General features: G+C 44.7%; 1 protein-coding gene across 1 annotated transcript; it reads left to right on the forward strand.

The window, feature by feature from the left end:
* The first annotated feature begins 1288 nt into the window (after window positions 1-1288).
* Window positions 1289-5316, forward strand: Myd88 (MYD88 innate immune signal transduction adaptor). Its single transcript, XM_003464139.4, has 5 exons — window positions 1289-1701; window positions 2515-2649; window positions 3050-3230; window positions 3370-3461; window positions 3719-5316. The coding sequence occupies exons 1-5, from the start codon at window positions 1374-1376 to the stop codon at window positions 3871-3873; spliced, it is 891 nt and encodes a 296-aa protein (XP_003464187.4). The 5' UTR covers window positions 1289-1373; the 3' UTR covers window positions 3874-5316.
* Window positions 5317-18464: the final 13148 nt, after the last annotated feature.

Below are 18464 nucleotides of genomic sequence, written 5' to 3' on the forward strand. Positions count from 1 at the left end.
GGTGGCCGAGCCTTACTCTGGGCGTCGGGGAGGGAACCCGACCGGAAATCGAACGGAACCCGACCGAAACTCAAAAGTTCCCTGTCAAAGTCCTGCCAGCCGCCAAATGGAAGCCTTGGCCCCCAGGACTTTTGCACACTGAGTTTTTTTTTTGTCTTTTTTGAGACAGGGTCTCGCTATGCAGTTCAGGCTGGTCTTGAGCTCATTTTGTAGCCCAGGCTGGTCTCGAACTCGTAATGATCCTCCTGATTACAGGCATGAGCCACCACGCCCGGCAAGCGCACTGATTCTTGCAGTAGATGCTGAAGGCAGTCGGGACTTCAGCTCCTGTTCCCCTTCCTCGTGGGCCCTGCAGCGCCGCTGGCTCCAGGACCTGAGCCGAGTTGCAGAGATCTGCTCCGACGAAATCGCTTCTCCCGAGATGTTTTCCCAGATGACAAGAGGCAGTCTGGGACGACGGGACGGCGCGGAGAAAGGATTTTGCAAAGCTGTGCTTTTTAATTGTAGACAGACACTACCCTTCTGACGTCAGTTTTGTGCCTACCTAGGTGGTTGGTCTTCTGTGTGCTGACCTTCCCACTAGGAGGGCTCTCCACCAAGGCAGAGGATACCCTGTGTCTGGGTGCCTGCGTACTTGTTGAATGAGTGAACAAATCGGGGCTTCCATATCTAGACTACAAAACGAGGTGCCTTCCATTCCCAGGGGGCACAGCCATGTGTTTACCCGAGACGCTGGAGAGTAATACTTGGCATGCCCGATCCAGAAGGACATGCAACTCTGCAAATCCCATCCCTAGGGAACAGCGCCGCCACCCACCCACCCAGGGCTCAGACGCCAAAAGCTTGTGCCCCCTTCTCATCCTCTCCCCCATGCACAGCTGGTCTCTCCTCGGGCTCCTTACTGGCAAGGTTCAGTGGTCTCTGGGTTGTGCGGCCCCAGAGACTTCGCAGGGCGGATCCGGTGCCTGCTCCCCTGGTTCCCTCCTCATCGTCCTCGACTGCAGGGCCGCGTGAATCTCTTATATCCCCAAGGGAGGGGTTGTGGGTCATCACATCCCAAGGAACAAAACTGTTTTCTACGTCCCCTCGAGGGTCGCCTTCCCGCGCTCCCGCCCCAACCCCACCACCAGCAGACCCTAGAGGGCAGATCAGTCGACCTCCCCAAACGTCAAAGGGCAAGTTCTTGGTTCACAGCCGCTGCTCCCCCCCCCCCCACACACACACAATCTCGAGGGCAGGAGCGGGCGCCCCACCTCTGCACCCCGTGCGGGGCGGCGCTTCTCGGAAAGCGAAAGCGGGCGGAGCAAGCAGAGCCGCAGAGGAAGGAGAAGCCACCGGCCCGGCGGCGACGCGACCCGAGGCTCTGGGCCACCATGGCTTCGAGTGTCCCCGGCAAGGACTCTGCGCCACCCGCGGTCTCCATGTCTTCGCTGCCCCTCACTGCGCTCAATGTGCGAGTGCGCCGCCGCCTGTCGCTGTTCCTGAACGCCAAGACGCAGGTGGCAGCTGACTGGACTGTGCTGGCGGAGGAGATGGGCTTCGACTACTTGGAGATCAGACAGCTGGAGTCGCGCCTTGACCCCACCGGCAGCCTGCTGGACGCCTGGCAGGGCCGACCTGGAGCGTCCGTGGGCCAGCTGCTGGAGCTGCTCGCCAAGCTGGACCGCAACGACGTGCTGTTGGAACTGAGGTCCAGCATCGGTAAGGACGCCCGCTTCCTGGCCTTGTAGCTGGGCAGGGAAGGCTGAGCTCACTGGCCTCAGCAGCCAGTTGCGCCTGCCTAGACCCTCCTTCCGGAGAAGGCACGAGAAGTGGGGTTGGGTGGCTGGGCAAGCCTGCGCTGCTTTTTACTGTTCTGGAAAGATGGGGAGGACTGGAAGATGGGGGAAGGTAGGCGATGAGCTTGGACAAAGGCTTTTTTTTGGATTGGGCCAGGAGTCAGAATCAGGCTGTAGGGACATCAGGGGTATGTGAGGCAGAGCAACAGGTCAGGTGAGGGAATAAAACCTGTGGTGTAGAAAGCCTCAGTGGCTCAAGAAATGCGACCCCTTCTGCCTCTCACTGGCTTACCTAAGTACCTGCACCGGCTGTCAGCTGCCCCAATGCAGGTGCCCCTTTCTGGTTAGGAGTTGGTTCCTTCACTGTGACTAGACCTGGCCTTCTGTTTTGCCAGTCCCCTGCTCACATCTGTCCTAGCTGCTGGAAGAAGCAGACCATGCTTCCATTGTTGGGGTCCAAGGGACATAAGAGACAGAAGCCTCACCTCGGTGACTTCCTTAATGGCCACAGGCATCCTGTTGGAAGGACCTGACTCCTGTGGATGGGGAATAGAGGGTGTGCTCTGCTTCTCAAAGCCATAGAACTGACCAGCATCCCCGATGTGGGAAGTGGGACAAGGAATGCCTCCTGACTGAGGCAATTTGGGACTCCCCAATAGTACAGAGAATTTTACAAAACTGAGTGGAGGGTTGGGGCCTCCTTAGGAGACTGAGTCATCCTGTCTCTTCCCCACAGAGGAGGATTGCCAAAAGTACATTTTGAAGCAGCAGCAGGAGGAGTCTGAGAAACCCTTACAAGTGGCCAGAGTGGACAGCAGTGTCCCACGCACAGAAGAGCCTTTTGGCATCACCACACTGGATGACCCTCTGGGTAAGGAACCAGCACTGTTCCACGGCACAGGTGGGACAGGGACAGGCTAGTATGCAGAGCGTGGATGTGGCAAGCAGCTGGGCTGTGCGTCCTCGAACAAATTACTTTACTTTTCTGAGCTGAAGTTTCCACACCTAGGAAATGGCGTAATAGTTCTACCTCTGAATTGCTCTGAGACTCTCATGAAATGATGGGTCTGAGTCATGGTTAACTCAGGGCTTGGCCCCCAGGAGGGCTTGTCTTTCTCCTGATGGGGAGGACACTTTGTATGTGTGTGTGTGTCATTGGCATTTTGAGGTGGGTGCAGGGACCAGGACCAGGTTGCCTAGGTAGGCGACTCCTGCCGGAGCCTTCCCCAGGATCCTGTGCACTCTGGCCATCCGTTTTACGCTCTACACAGGCCAAGCACCAGAGTACTTCGATGCCTTCATCTGCTACTGCCCCAGCGACATCCAGTTTGTGCAGGAGATGATACGGCAACTGGAGCAGACAGATTATCGACTGAAGTTGTGTGTGTCTGACCGTGATGTCCTGCCAGGAACCTGTGTCTGGTCCATCGCCAGTGAGCTCATCGAGAAGAGGTTAGGTAGAAGTCTAGGGTTAGGTGGGTGTGTGCGGAACTTAGGAGTACAGATGCTGAGCTTTTTCTGCCAGCCCTGGCTCCATGAAGGTATGTTAAAGTGAGTTACCACAGTCTGTGCCCTGCCCACTTTCCCATAGGTGCCGCCGGATGGTGGTGGTTGTCTCAGATGATTACCTGCAGAGCAAGGAATGTGACTTCCAGACCAAGTTTGCTCTCAGCCTCTCTCCAGGTAAGCTCAGCCCTACCCTGACCAGAGAGAAGTGTGCAGATGGAGCCTTAAAATACCGGCCTTCTCTCGGGGCCACAGAATTAACACCAAAGGACCTCTACAGGTCTTTGTGGCTGGGCTAGTGTGCGGTTGCATCTATGTGCCTCTTTATGTGGTACTACCTAGCTAAGGAAGAGTTGGTATCATTCCTGGGTTTGGAGACTGGGACTGCGTCTTCACATCCTGGTTCCAGGATGTAAAGACCCCTTGGCTTGCAGGTGTACATCAAAAGAGACTGATCCCCATTAAGTACAAGGCAATGAAGAAGGAGTTCCCCAGCATCCTGCGGTTCATCACAGTCTGCGACTACACCAACCCCTGCACCAAGTCTTGGTTCTGGACCCGCCTTGCCAAAGCCCTGTCCTTACCCTGAAGGTGGCTCTGGAACCCTGCTTCTAGCTCCCTGTCTGTGCCCATCTGTCCCTGCCTCTTCTGTGTTTGCAAGGGAATCTGTGGTCTACCTACATCTTCATTCCTAGAGATGCCAGCTGCCAAGACACCTGTAGCAACCAGACACTGTATGGACACCAAGTTTTAGGTCCTGCATGGAACGAGTGGCTCATGTGGCCAGGACAGTGATGCGCAGCCAAGCCACCTCTGAGCCATTCATCTGTCTTCACCTCCCTTTCTTCACCTGGCAAATAGGAAGTGGAGATCAGGCAGTAGCTGCCTTTGAATCCCTGAAGGAAGTGGTGAAGCAGTGCTCTGGCTCTTCGGGGGAGAGCTGGCCTTTCCAAGACGCCATGAGGACCACTACTGGGACTATGGGCCGGCTGGTACCTCATTGCCACCCCATATCCTCTCTCCTCTTCACTGGGCAGATGGAAATGCAGGCTGATCCCAGTGGGGCATCCCAGCTCAAGATGGATTCGCTAATGGGGCTTCCTATCACCTGGATTGTTGACTCTTCCTAGCCTCTGTCCTCTCTCAAGTAGTGACAAATTCCCAAGAGCCCTGAACAGTCCCCTAAGCGTTTAGGGCTGCTTTTCATTGCCACCTGTCCAGATACCCATAAGTACGCTGCAGTTCTGTGGGACCCAGAATGGGATTCTGGCTTCTGGAATATCTATCAGATATGTGCTATGGGGCTGGGTCACCAGGGCAGTGTCAGCAGAGACCTTTCCGACCTTTCTTTCCTTGGCCACCATAGTGAGCTCCCTTGATTGCCTTGTTTATTGACAAAGACGGGTGTGTTCTACCCTGAAGCTTGTGGCCTACATACCATCTCGTACACTGACATAGATAGACGCACAGTGCACCTCCCACAGGTATGAGTCCCATCATCCAGGGGACCTGAGCATGTCTTCTAATAAAATGGGGCACTCTTTCTGGAAAGACCACAACATGTTGGCATTTGTATGTCCAGTGAACTGCAGGTTGACAGAGAGCTGCTTGGCTTCACACAGCAAGCAAGCTGTAGGCCTGGCTGTTTCTCCTTCCCATTTGGGTCCTATCAAGCTGTGTATCAGGGAGAAAATGTCATGGTCACAGGTCTCTGTACCCTAGGGTAGAGTTCAGAGCCCCAAATTCAGTAGTAAGCAAGTGTCTTCTCTGTTCTGCCGTCAGCCAGGCAGGAGCAAGGTGCTTTACCTCCTCACTTGGGAAGGAATGGAACCCAGTGTGTGCCATCTTGTTGAAGCACTTAGATGCCATGCATCTGTCCCCTTTCAATATTGGGCATTTTAAAGCAATTTGGAAAGAGCATGTTCTATACCTGTTTTATATGCTTATGAGAATTTCAAAGACATCTGAGAAATGTCTGTCACTTGTTCTTTTCTATTCTAAGTTTATAATAAAGACTGTTCTATTTTGGGAAGGTGTGCTTGTTTGTGTGTGTTTGTGCCTGTGTGTAAAGAGATTCAAAGCAGTAACCTGGGTAAGACTTTTCCAGGCAAGGGCAGCTGGACCCTTCCTTACAGGCTCAGACCTCGAGAGTACAGCAGGCAGAGCCAAGAACACTGGCCTCAGCTCCAGATGCGCAGAGCCAGCAGGATAGGTCTCCTCGGGACTGTGCCATGTCGTGGGGCTGCTCTTCCAGGGCATAGCCCTGCTTTTCTGGAGGAGTCTGGAGGACCCCGCTCCTGTCACACTTCTGAGGACTCAGCTGTGTCCTTGATGTCTTCCTTGGTCATATCTATGTCAGGAAAAGCTACTGATCTATTTTTGAAGGCAAAGACACTACTATTTCATTGTTCATTCTAGAATTTTTTGATTTTTTGTTTTGTTTTGAGGTAAGATCTTGCTATATGTTTTAGACTGGCCTTGAACTCACCGCAATCCTGCTTTAGTCTCCCAAATGCTGGAATTACAAGTACATGCCACAATGCCTGGCTTTCAATTTTGAAAATACAATCAACCAAAAACTGCAACCATCATCCTAACCCAGAGACAAACTCCATTGCATATTATAGCACTCGGGCCTTGGTGACTGAAGCTTTCCCTCCAGTGGGGCATCAGAAGATGCATGACCTGGTACATGGGCTCCTGCCTGCTGTGAGCTCCCTGACCCAGCTCTTGGCCTTTGAGAATATCTGGTAAGGCTCCTGAGACAGGACTTTCCCCTCCATTTTTCCCGGCAACTTCTCCAGGATCTGCCTTGTGCTGCCCATATCCAGGGAGATAGTCTTGCGATTGCTGTCTCTGGGAAGATTCACTGCTGTAATTACCAAAAATAAAAGCAGGAAGTTTTGCAGAGAAGCAACAAAGATGCATTACAGAAGGTTAATTCAGTGTGAGAATGGACCTGGACTTTTCCACAAGTCGATGACAAGAGAGAAAAACAGAGAAGGATTTCCTTCAGATTATGTAAGATGTGAGTCATAACAAAACTTACTCAAGTAGAAGGACTTTGTTGGGTTGTGATTTAAATAGACCAAGTACAAAGAAATAATGTTTGGTTAAGGAGATTAATCCAGACTATAGAGTGATCCCCTTTCATTGTGGGTCATATGTTTCAAAACGCCAGTGGATTCCTGAAATGCAGGAAGTACCAAACCCTCTATAGAAACAGGGTGATGGGGCTGGGATTTAGCTCAGCGCATAAGCACCTGCCTTGCAAGCAGGCGGTCATGATTTCGATCCCCAGTACCAATAAAAAGATTTTATGATTTCGATCCCCAGTACCGATAAAAAGATTTTAAAAAAAAGAAAAAAAGAAACAAAGTGATACCTTGATTTGGGCCTTAGCCTATGCAATTATGAAGTGATCAGCAGGCAGGTAGTATGTATATCATGGATGCATTAGACAAAGAGATGCTGCCTGCCCAGTTCAAGAGAAATCAGGACAAGAATAGATTTCATCATGCTCCTAGAATGATGCTCAAGTAAAAACATCAGGATATTGCTTATTTCTGGAATTTCCCACTTAATATTTTCAGACCAACCTTGATTGTGGGTAAATGAAACTGCAGAAAGGGAGATTGTAGTTAATTAGTAACACTGTGGTATAAGTCTTCTATAACTCAACAACAAAAAGACAATGTGATTCAAAAATGGGCAAATGACTTACAGATATTCCTCTGCAGAAGATGTACACATGAAAAATAGGCACACAAATAAATGCTCAAAATCAGTAGCCAGAGAAATCAATCAGAATCACATCATATCCATTAGGATGGTTACTATCAAAACATCCAAAATATAGCAAGTATTGGTGTAGATGCAGAGAAATTAGAATGTGGAGCAGCTGGGTGTGGTGGTGCACACCTGTAATCCCAGCAATCAGGAGGCTGAGAAAGGAGGATCACAGTGAGTTTGATACCAGCCTGGACTATCTAGTGAGTTCAAGGCCAGCCTGGACTGTAAGGTGAGACCCTACCTGAAAAAACAAACAGAAGAATCACTTTGCAATGTTGGTAGGGACAGAAAATGATATAGTTGCTGTTGTAATATATAGCAGGCCCTCAAGAAATTAAGAGACTTTGTTATATGATCTAGCAATTCCAGTAAAAAGTATATACCCTAAAAAATAAAAAACAGGGATTTGCGGAGAAACATGTATATTCATGTTTATAGCAGCTCTATTCACAATGGCCAAACAGGTGGAACCAATCCAGTGACTATTGACAAACGAATGGATAAAAAAAATGCAGTGTACACATATAATGGAATATCATTCAGCCTTCAAAATGAAGGATAACCAGCATATACTGCAACATTAATAAATCTTATAATAAATTCAATAGACCATTAATAAATCTTATACTAAATGCTGTATGATTCTGCTTACATGAGGTCTCTAAAGTAATCAAACCCATAAATGCAAAAGTAAAAAGGTGGCTGCCAGGGGCTGGGAGAGAGAGAAAGGGGGAGCTATTATTTAATAAACACAGAATTTTTGTTTTTCAAGATGAAAAGAGGTCTGGATTACACAGCAATGCCGTTACACAGCAATGTGAATATATACAACACTCCTGAAGTGTATGCTGAAAAATGGCTAAGGCAGTTAATTTTATGTCAAGTGCATTTTGACACAGGATGGAAAGAGACATTCTGGGAATAGAGAAATTTGGGTATTGGGCAATGCCAAGTAATTATTACAGATTTTATCAAATATGACAATACCATAGTGGTTACATATTTTTAAAAACTTCCACATCTGTCATTGACCAATTCCAAAGTATAGTGGCATGAAATGACTGGTGTCTGGGCCCTGTTTTTAAATATCTAAACAATTTATGAGAGAAGAAAATTATAGGATATATGACATAAATGTGATCATTTTTAGTAGTTGCTAAACTGGAGATTCATTTCATGTCTCAATTTATGTATGCATGTATGTATGTATTTAGGGCATTGAATCTAGAGCGTTTCCCCTGAGCTACATTCCCAATCCTTTTTTTTTTTTAATTTTGAGATAGAGTCTCACTAAGTTCAGTAGGCTGGGCTTGAACTTGGAATTCTCCTGGGATTACATGAGTGCCCCATCCTGCCTGCTCTTTGAGAATCTGCTTATTCCATTGGTCCAGACCAAAGGGACCATGAGAAGGTAAGCTAAGCACAGTGAAAGAACCAATACAGGAAATCTGATAATGCAAGAATCATAGAGCAGAGCCTTGGGCAGCAGACGTATGGGCTTGTGCTAAAACCAGTACTACAAGTTGTGAAAACAGACCTCCGGGGGCTGGACATCCTGAAAGGACATCTGGAGACAGATGGACTGCAGGTGGGCTCTGAAAAGTGGTAGAATGGGTTGGTAGAAACCAAGAGGAGGAACAGGAGATTCAATCAGGAAGGGAATGATGTAGATGGATGGAGGATGCAAGAGGCATTTTGGGATGAACAAATTGACTGCACAAGGGACGGGTGACCAGGCCCCTGGAACTCAGCCACAGAGGGACTGGGGCTGTGTCTGAGGGGAAAGACTGCTGGACCACAGTGTGCAGAGGAGGTTAGTTTAGTGGTTGCATGCGAGGTAGAATAAGGAAGTGGAAAAGCCTAGCTGCTATTCCTGCCTCAGACAACTGCTCAAACAAAAATGAGAAGGGAAGTGACAGATAATCAACAGGAGGGACTCTGTGGTATCCACATTTCCTCTTTTCTCAGCTCAAACCTCATGAGACCCATTCCAGTGGTCCCTGTCCCAGGACACAAGGATCAGCTCAACTTGCCCGCACCTCACTCTGAGAACCTGTACCAAGGCCAATGACCCGTGAGGGCAGCCTCCTATCCTCTCCGGGGCAGTCAGGCTCTTCTGCTGCCTAAGTGAAGATGAACCGGTATTTCGAATGCCAGCCCCATCGACTAAAGACTCACTTCTTCCCAAAGCAGCACTATTCATCAGAAATTCAATCCTGAGTCATATGTGTGCTTCTAAATTTTGTAGTAACAATTTTAAAAAAAGTGAAAAGAGGTAGTAGCTTAGAGGTCGATTGCTTACCTAGTATGTATAGAGATCTATGTTTAATCCCGGCTATTGCAGGTGATAATAAAAACCAAAAGAAAGGCAGCCAAATGACTTTTAATAATACATTTAATTTCATCCAATATAACTAACTTATCACTTCAATATGCAATCTATTTTAAAACTATTGATGAAATTTTTACATTTTTTATACTGAGCCTTAAAATCCAGTATGCATTTTGTGCTCACTGCAGATCCTCAACTTGGAGCAGTCACGTTACAAATGGCTAAGTGGTTACCTTATTAGATTGAGCTGCTATGGAATCCTGCTATGCATTTTCATACCTGTGGAATAGCAATAATGTCTGTTATTCAAAATAATGACTCTCAGGCCCTACTCCAGATCTAATCCATCAGATTCTGTACTTCGGTAGGCTTCCTCAGTGATTCACAGGTGTGAAAATTTGAAGACTTCTTCCTATACATTTGCAGAGAGCTATAGGGTCATGATGCTTTGGTGCCTGATACCAGCATCCCTCTGCTGCATTCAGATTCTGTTCTAAAGTTCCCAGTGCCAGATTCAGATTCACACCTATACTAAGCAATGCCTCTTCTTTATCTGAGCCTTATGATTGCTTTAGGCATGTCACAAGATACATAGCAATAGGTATAGCTCTGTGGAGGTTGTCTGTTTCTTCTTAGAAGAGCATTAAGAAACTCATGAAAAATTTATTCATTTCATCTCAGTTGTTAAGTTTATTAATATAAAGCTCTCCTAATATTCTCATTTATCCTTTTAATATCTGTAAAACTTGAAGTAATATTACCTCATTTATTTCTGATACTTGTCTTTTCTTTCTTCCTGATCAGTCTGGTAAGAGGTTAAACAATTCCACAGACTCTGTTTCTTGAAAAAATCAAATATTGGTTCACTGATTTTTTTCTTTTTTCCCCATCTTTTAATAATTTAAAGTGAGTAAAACAGAACAATATATTGATGAATTTCTTTTTTTTTTTTTTTTTTTTTTCATTTTTATCGGTACCGGGGATCGAACTCACGGCCGCCTGCTTGCAAGGCAGGTACTTATGCCGCTGAGCTAAATCCCCAGCCCAGAACAATATATTGAAACAAAAGAAAACAGTGAGAACCTGATATTGGATTTCAAAAATGAGACAATAGGGAGTCTACCATAGTTATTATATTGCATACGTTATCCCTAAATAGTTGCTCAGACTTTATGCTTTATGCTTACAAAGTCAATCAAATAGTGCACGTTGTGGGCTGTTTCTTTACTTCAGTTGCTGCCATTTTAGTCTGTGTCCCTCTGACCCAGCCCGTTGCTTGGCGGGGTGGGGGGAGGTGGGTGTGGGCTGTGCTTTCCTCCCAGTTGGCGGAGCCTCCTCTAGCTCACTTTAATGACTTGTTTTTCTCTATCATTTTTGCTTGCTATTTTAATGATTTCCACTCTGGTTATTATATTTTTTGTTTTGCTTATCTTGAGCTTCTCTCTCTCTCCTCTCTTTTTTCTTTCAGATGAAGTAATTTGATTTGTAGCATAGGCATTTAGTGCCCTATCACTTCCGTAAGCATTGCTATTATGAGTCAATTTGTTTGTTTGTTTATTTATTTGGTACCAGCAATTGCACTCACAACCTCATACTGGGCAAGCTGGTGCAGTGCCACTGAGCTACATCCCCGGCCCCTCCAACTTGTTTATTTAGAGGTTGTGGTGAGTCCAGAAATGGCACCATTTCAAGGAGACCCAGCTGGACTCCTGGTTCTTGGTTCCCTTTCTCCATGTTGGTTGTCTTTAGAGGAATAGACACATTTCTTGTGCATGGATTTGCCTCCATTATCTGTAGCAATCTGCCAGAATCAGCATTTTATAGACATCATTGTTCAATACCCCACACAGCCAAAAAGGTAAAAGAAGTGTCCAGTTACAACCAGCACTTCAACCACAAAGCAAGCAGTTAAGCAGAGAGGAGACTTTTGCAACAAGAACAGTAATGGCCCAGAGCCGGCTGTCATCCAGGGTTTAAGAGGAAAAGGACAGGCCCACAGCAGAGGAAGCAGAACTTGGTGGGCGTGGCTGGATTGCGGTTGCATGAGTGTGCAAGGACTTGTGACAAACCCATTCAAAGCCCAAATATTCTGAGCAGGGACTTTCTCTCTCTGAGACATAAAGATATGCAGCTTCTTTGCTTTCTAAAGTCTCAGCATTTCCATGAGCATTTCTCTGCTGCATGGGAAGGGAAATTTTTCAGGCTTGCCTATTAAATTGTTTTGGTTCAGACAGCTCACTGGTAACTTGATCTTAGTTAAGAGCTACTTTTTAGATCTCCTTTCTTTCTCTTTTCATCCTGCCATGGTGGTAGTACCCAGGAAGGGGAGGACTGAACGGCTTCATGTTTGAAAGAGAGGACTGACTTGGGCCTCTCTAAGCTGGTCCTTATGTTGTCCTCGGGGTGTCTGGTCTGGTGCAGATGTCAACTGCTGAGATGCAGCAGGCCTCTTCATGTATGGCTTTACCCAGAACTGAAGTTCTAACCATTTGCTTTCAGCCACAAAGTCCCACCTCTGCAGCTTTTCATACCAAGTCTCTGCACCTCCCCATGCTGTCAGGGGCCCCTGGAAGGAAGGCTCCTTCTCCACCAAGGATCTGGAGAGATGAAGCTCTTGGGCGGGGCATTGTAAAAGATCCTTGTAATTCTGTGGAAGAGTCAATTATTTTACTTATTATACTTATTATACTTTATTATACTTATACCCCGAACCAGACACTCAGGGAAGGGGATGTGGCCTAGGAAGGAGAGGGCCAATCGGCTATGTACTTAAAAGAAACCAAGTTATTCCAGAAGGATAAAACTTTCTGCTGGTGGGTGGGGAAGTGAGAGCTCAGATTGCTTTACAAGGTCCTGGAGATCGTTTTGTGTGTCACAATACGCTGCCATTCACTGCGAAGTGCCTCACTTCTGGATGATGGGAGCTGCTCTCCCTGGTAGGCCAATTACAGCTGTGCACACAGGTTGTGATTCATACATAGACATCAAGGGGTGCTTTAGTCCCTACTTCTTGGTGTCCATACAGGCAGAGGCCCTGTAATATCCACAGCTCTGAACCCCGTAAGTATGAGTGTGCTTAGACACAATGGGCAAACAAAGCTCCAGGATCCCCTGGTACTCAAGGCCTTCATTCGTTAATCCATTGATAGCGGTTGGCAAGCACTGGTTGAGCAGTGACTTAGCACGAATGACATCATGCAGATGGTGGTGGAAACCTGTTTTTTCAGAGTAAACAAACCTGTGACAAACTGCACAGTGTTGTTGTTCAGCCTCTGTCTCCATGCTTTCTTACTCAGTTCCTACCAACTAATAAACAGCAGCCATCAATTTCTGAATGCTTAAAATAAGCCAGGTACCAGGTACTTGGAGGCAAGTTTAAGCTATGTTTCTTCATCTGTAAAACTGGTGTTAAAAATTTCACAAGGCTCTTTAACTAAATGGACATTTATTTCCCCTAGCATGTTGCAATTTGTTGCTATGAAGATTTTAAAAAAGCTCTTTTGAGACAGGGTCTTGCTACATAGCTCAGGCTGACCTTGAACTTACTGTTGCCCAGGCTGGTCTCAAACTCATAATGATCTTCCAGCCTCAGCCTCCCAAGTGCTGAGATTTGAGGCATTCACCAACACACTTGGTGCCATGAAGATTTTTTTTTTTTTGGTACTGGGAATCAAACTCAGGACCTTGCACTTGCCAGGCAGGAGGCTGTGCTGCTGTATCCCTGGCAACACTATGAAGATTTTTTTTTTTTCCTTTTTCTTTTTTATCGGTACCGGGGATCGAACTCATGACTGCCTGCTTGCAAAGCAGGTGCTTATGCCGCTGAGTTAAATCTCCTTCCCCTACTATGAAGATTTTTTTATCAGGATTTTTATCTGAATTTATATTATGAAACAAGGCATATTTTATGCTGTTTGAATTTATTTGGCATCTGAGCTCAGAAAGTGGGGGGAGGTACTAAGTTATCAGAAGAAAAATAGACTTTGTTCCTGGGTGTAGAACATGACGGTCAACTGTATTTTTGACTGTTTTTGTAAATTATACTATCCCTTGAGATTTTGATACTCCTGCTGAAGGAAAGAATTGGTACGTAAAGTTGTGCCAATATTTCTAAGAAAGGAGAGAAATCAACTCTTCATAAATTTCCAGACTGTTCTTGCACTGCAGGGCATAAAGTGGGCTGCAAAGTAAAACTTTCAAAAGTCCTTGACTCTAATCATAGAATTTCTGCTCTCCTTCTGGGGAACTCACAGTCTAACTTTACCGTGCAACATCAGCCCACGCTAAGTGCCCAGAAATACTCACGCTGAGGAGGTAAAGGTACTTTCATGGGGCTGCGAAAACCTCAGAGCAGGCATTTCTGTGGGTGGCGTGGTAAGAGAAGGGTGGGCATCATCAGCTGGGGCTGGCAGAGCAGGTGAAATGGAAAGGCAGAAGGTGGAGCAGAGGAAATGTGGCTTTCCTGAAAGGGGAGTGGCCCCAGCAAGGGTTAAGGTGGCAGAGTGACAGCGGGCTATTGTTAAGGTTGCACAGACATGAGTAGATGAGTGTTTGTGTAGATGAGACTGAGGCAGGAAGCTGAGATGTAAAGATTCTTGGGTCAGTCTACAGTAACTCTCTCTCTCTCTCTCTCTCTCACACACACACGCGGAATGGGATAGACTGGTAAAACTATGGTCCATGCATATCATGAACTATTACACAACATTTATAAAGAATATAGATTTACACTTCCTGTAATGAAATGAGTTGGGGAGTGAATTAGTTTTCTAGGTGTAGGTAAACGCAGGTCATAAAGTCCAGGAGGCCAGTACATATTCATGTCATGGGCACTCTTCGATCTGTATTCAGATGACTGAATACAGCATGGAAGTGACGGACACAGGTAACGTTTTGTCTTTCAGCTGACTGGCTGGCTGGCTGCACAGGACTTAGAGGAGGACTTCAGGAAGGAATTATAAGATGGTGGTACTGTAAGATACAAGGAGCTTCAAATCTCTGCTTCTTGGCAGACAGAGACCAGGGATTTGGACTTCATGGTTCATAAGTTTCTGGGCTACACTGCTCAGATTTTTAGGTTGTACTATAACATAATCAAGCACCAGAGATGCTTGTATAAAGACAACATGGCATGGAACTGATTGTGCCTGGGTTCAGGTAGAGTGTGATAAGATCTGCCCTCATCAAAGAGAAGCGTTTCCCTTTCATGGGGATGGAGAGAAGGGGGCCACTGGGTGGAAAGATCCCAATGAACATCTGGGTTAAAGTTCTTTGGCAATCTTATATCTCAGGGGCCTGAGTACTTTTAAGTGCCTGTTGTAAAGTTTTGGGCATCTCCAGGATTTGTAAACTTCCTTATCCTATCTTACCTCCTTTCCTGGGTTTGCTGATGACAGCCTTGGTGCTGAGCCTCAGCACTCTGCAGAGAGCAGTACTTCTTTTTTATTTTTTTTTTTATTTAAAGAGAAAAACAAAACTAAGCGAAGCAAAACAGTAAAAGGCTAGAAGTAATACAGAATTTCAAGAGAAAAAATATACAGTAAGAATTCACCAGTTAATAGATCACATATTGTCATCTTAGAAACAGTTGTCCAGATTACAAAATTAAAGCATACAAAGTGGAGATTAACACAGTGAGATTGCAGTCAATTCTGTTCAATGATCCAAGAAAAACTCAGCAATATGGTTCTCTATCCTACACATTTAAATATACTTGCAGTTATATCCTTTAGATCACTTTCCTTCCTCTCTTTTTTACGCTAACAATCACACATTTTGGTTTCCATTACTCCCACAGTTCTTGTAAGTTTTTCTTTGAAGAGGAAAAGAAAAAAGATAAAAAAAACCAAAAAACAAAAAACAAAACAAGACAGACCAAAGAAAAACCCAATGTGACAAAGCAAAACAAAGCCAGTTAGAACAGGAGGATGGACATAGTATATAATGCAAAAAGAAAAAGATTACTAGGTGATCAACAATGGTTACCATTATGCCTCTTGTTATCCTAAAAAGAGTTGCCTATATCAGCTGGTATAAAAGAATTGAACAAAACAGTACAGAAGACCAATAAAACCCACATTAGAGAGCTTACAGGACTTCCAAAGAAGATAACAGTCAAACAATAATGGGCACCATATAATATCTGGTTGCCTTCCAAATGGTTGCCTATACCCTCAAACTTAATACTATTAAGCAAAACAGAATATAATAAAATTAGTCAGAACAAGATGTGGAGAACAATACAGGGGTTCAAATCAGGTTAATAGGGAAACAAAAAAGTCACTATAATCTATCGCACTATTTTAAATTTAGTTTTCCCTTAGTTAAAAGATACTAAGAAATAAATTAATTTAAAAAAAAAGAAAAGAAAAAGGGGGGAGATTGAGATAAAAAAAGAACATATCAATAGAACAACACTGGTCAGAACCAAAAAATTTAAGCATCGTGTTTCACCAGATAGCCTGACATTAATAGTAGTTACCATAGTGACTCTTTCCTTGAAATATTTGAGTCTAACTTCGTATACTATAGCATCAAACTTACCAAGACAGTGTGAAACCATTCAAGAGAATGAAATTATTGCAGGGTATTTAGAACCAGCTAACAGAAACTGAACATCAGTTTCTATATTATCTCTTTGCCTATAAAAATTTTGCTTATGCTGTTGCATACATTAAAGTATAATAAGATACAACATGTTAGAACCAATGGAAACAAGTGAATAACAATTTGATGGGGCTTCAAAACAGGATGATATTAAATCAGCCCTAGCTATTACGCTCTTATTTTCTTCAAAAGTTATTTGTAGTATCACAGACAATAAAATAAAACAACCCAGATTAAAACCATTCCAATTAATGAGTGAAAACATTATATGGCTTCAAACCAGAGCAGTACTTCTGCTGGTAAGCAGGCTGGGGGCTGGAGAGGCAGGCCAGCTTGGAGACTCGGTCACTTTTGGTAGCGTGAATTACACCAACACACAGATTTCTTCTGTATCCTGAGATGTTCCATATAACAAAAGCAGCTAACCTTCCCCATCAACGGACCCATAGGTCCGTGTTTCCGATTTTTCCCCATTACAATAATGCTTCAATAAATATATTAGTGAAGTATGTTTTTAGACATACTACCTTATGAGAGCTGCTGTTTGAATGTTGATGGCACCGAAGAACCTGCTTCCTCTGGTATTTGCCATCAATGCTCAGTCCAGCTTGAGACCGTCAGGCTGACACAGTGCCAGTTTGGGAGAACCTGAAGCTCTTCTCTGGTTTAAAATCCAGCTTGATACGGAGACTGCTTCTTGCACAGACTGATTTTCTTACCCTACAATACCATGTACACTGACTTACCTGGCAGGCCCCGAGTACCTTGCCCGTTCGTTTTTCTTGGTTTACCAAGATGTCATTTTGTCACTACAGCCCAGTTCTTAGCTCATGTTTATATCTACTTAACCAACACTTTGTGGACATGTGCCTCTTAGGGCACTATTCCAGACACGAAGAGGAAAGCGCACCTAGGTGAGGCTTGGTTATTGTCTTTGCGTAACAAGGGAAGATACGGCACTGTACATGACATGTGATGGGGAATAGATTAAGCAGTCCACAGTTGATGCTGGCACAGATGTGGAAATGCTAAGAAAACCAGTTCATGACAGAGATAAAAAATTTTCTGTGTTGTGCGTGTTTTTAGTATCTAGGTATCTCACATTGTGTACATATTAATTTCCACATTACAAAAATAGTTTATTGAACTGGGGATATAGCTCAGTGGCACAGCACCTGCCTGGCAAGTACAAGGTCCTGAATTCAATTCCTAGTACAAAAAAGAAAACAAAAACAAAAAACATTTATTAAAGGACCCTATAAAACCTGAGTCATTACAGCTCTATATAATTACCTACTAGTGATTACTCAAGACATCACCAAAAAAAAAAAAAAAAAAAAAAAAACACTGGTCTTGAAATCAGCCCTTGCCCCCCTCTATCCTGTATGTTTTAAAAGCAAAGTACAAGGCAAAGTTGCTTATGGGGAACAGTAAGAAGAGAAACATGACGATACTTTCATTCCTTATTTCTCAGTCCAGACAATGATTCTCCTCTTTTAAGTTTACATACACTGGTAGATGCTCTCTAGACCTGGCTTACATTCTTTGGGCCTATTGCAGAGTTTACCTACAGTTTTCCAAGCACAGATCTGTGCAGAGGTAAAGGAGCATTAGCTCCCTAAAGAGGGGAAGGAAAAAGTGGATGTGGTGAGGTCAGTGCCTGTGATCTTAGCACTCTGGGCAGGTAAGGCAGGATTGTGAGTTTGAACCCAACCTCACCAATTTAGCTATACCCTTTTCCAAAAATAGAAAAAAAAAAAAAAAAAGGCTGGAGATGTAGCCCACTGCAAATGCTCTGAACTCAATCTTAGAGAGAGAGAGAGAGAGAGAGAGAGAGAGAGAGAGAGAGAGAGAATTTGCTTCTTTCTTAGTTGGACAATTCTGAGATGCATCTCAGCTTTTCAGGTAGCTTCCAATTAGATTGATCCCAGTGTCCATCAATAACCTTTCATTAATGCACCTTTTAACAACCATCCTCCATTTCTCCGTTATTTTTTTTAATTAAATTTTTTTTTTGTCTTTTTGAGACAAGGTCTCACTATGCAGTTCAGGCTGCCCTCAAACTTGCAGCCATCCTCCTGCCTCAGCCTCCCTACAGGATTGAGCTACCACTCCAGGTTTCTGCATTACTTTAGAGTGCCTGTTGGAGTCATCTCTTAAAGTATTTGCTGAGAGCAAATCTTGGTCTCAGAGTCTGATTTCGGGGGGAATTTAAAGTCAGATAGGGTCTCTTTTGAGAAGGTGGGAGAAAAGATCCCTTTTCTGGGAAAATATGCCAGACTTGTACGAAAATTTCCTTTTCCCCATCTTTTCCTCATGTTATGAAGAGAGCCACATACAAGCACCAGCACAAAATTAGAGAGCGGAACTATTAATAGTAGCTTCAAAAACAATTAAAAGCCCTCTATGTCCTGTTTAAAATACTCTACGTGTGGTTAACTCCCTAATGT

Source organism: Cavia porcellus, unplaced genomic scaffold (assembly GCF_034190915.1).
Source record: "Cavia porcellus strain 051 isolate PalLab524CR breed Dunkin Hartley unplaced genomic scaffold, mCavPor4.1 scaffold_15, whole genome shotgun sequence".
Classification (NCBI taxonomy): Eukaryota; Metazoa; Chordata; class Mammalia; order Rodentia; family Caviidae; genus Cavia; species Cavia porcellus.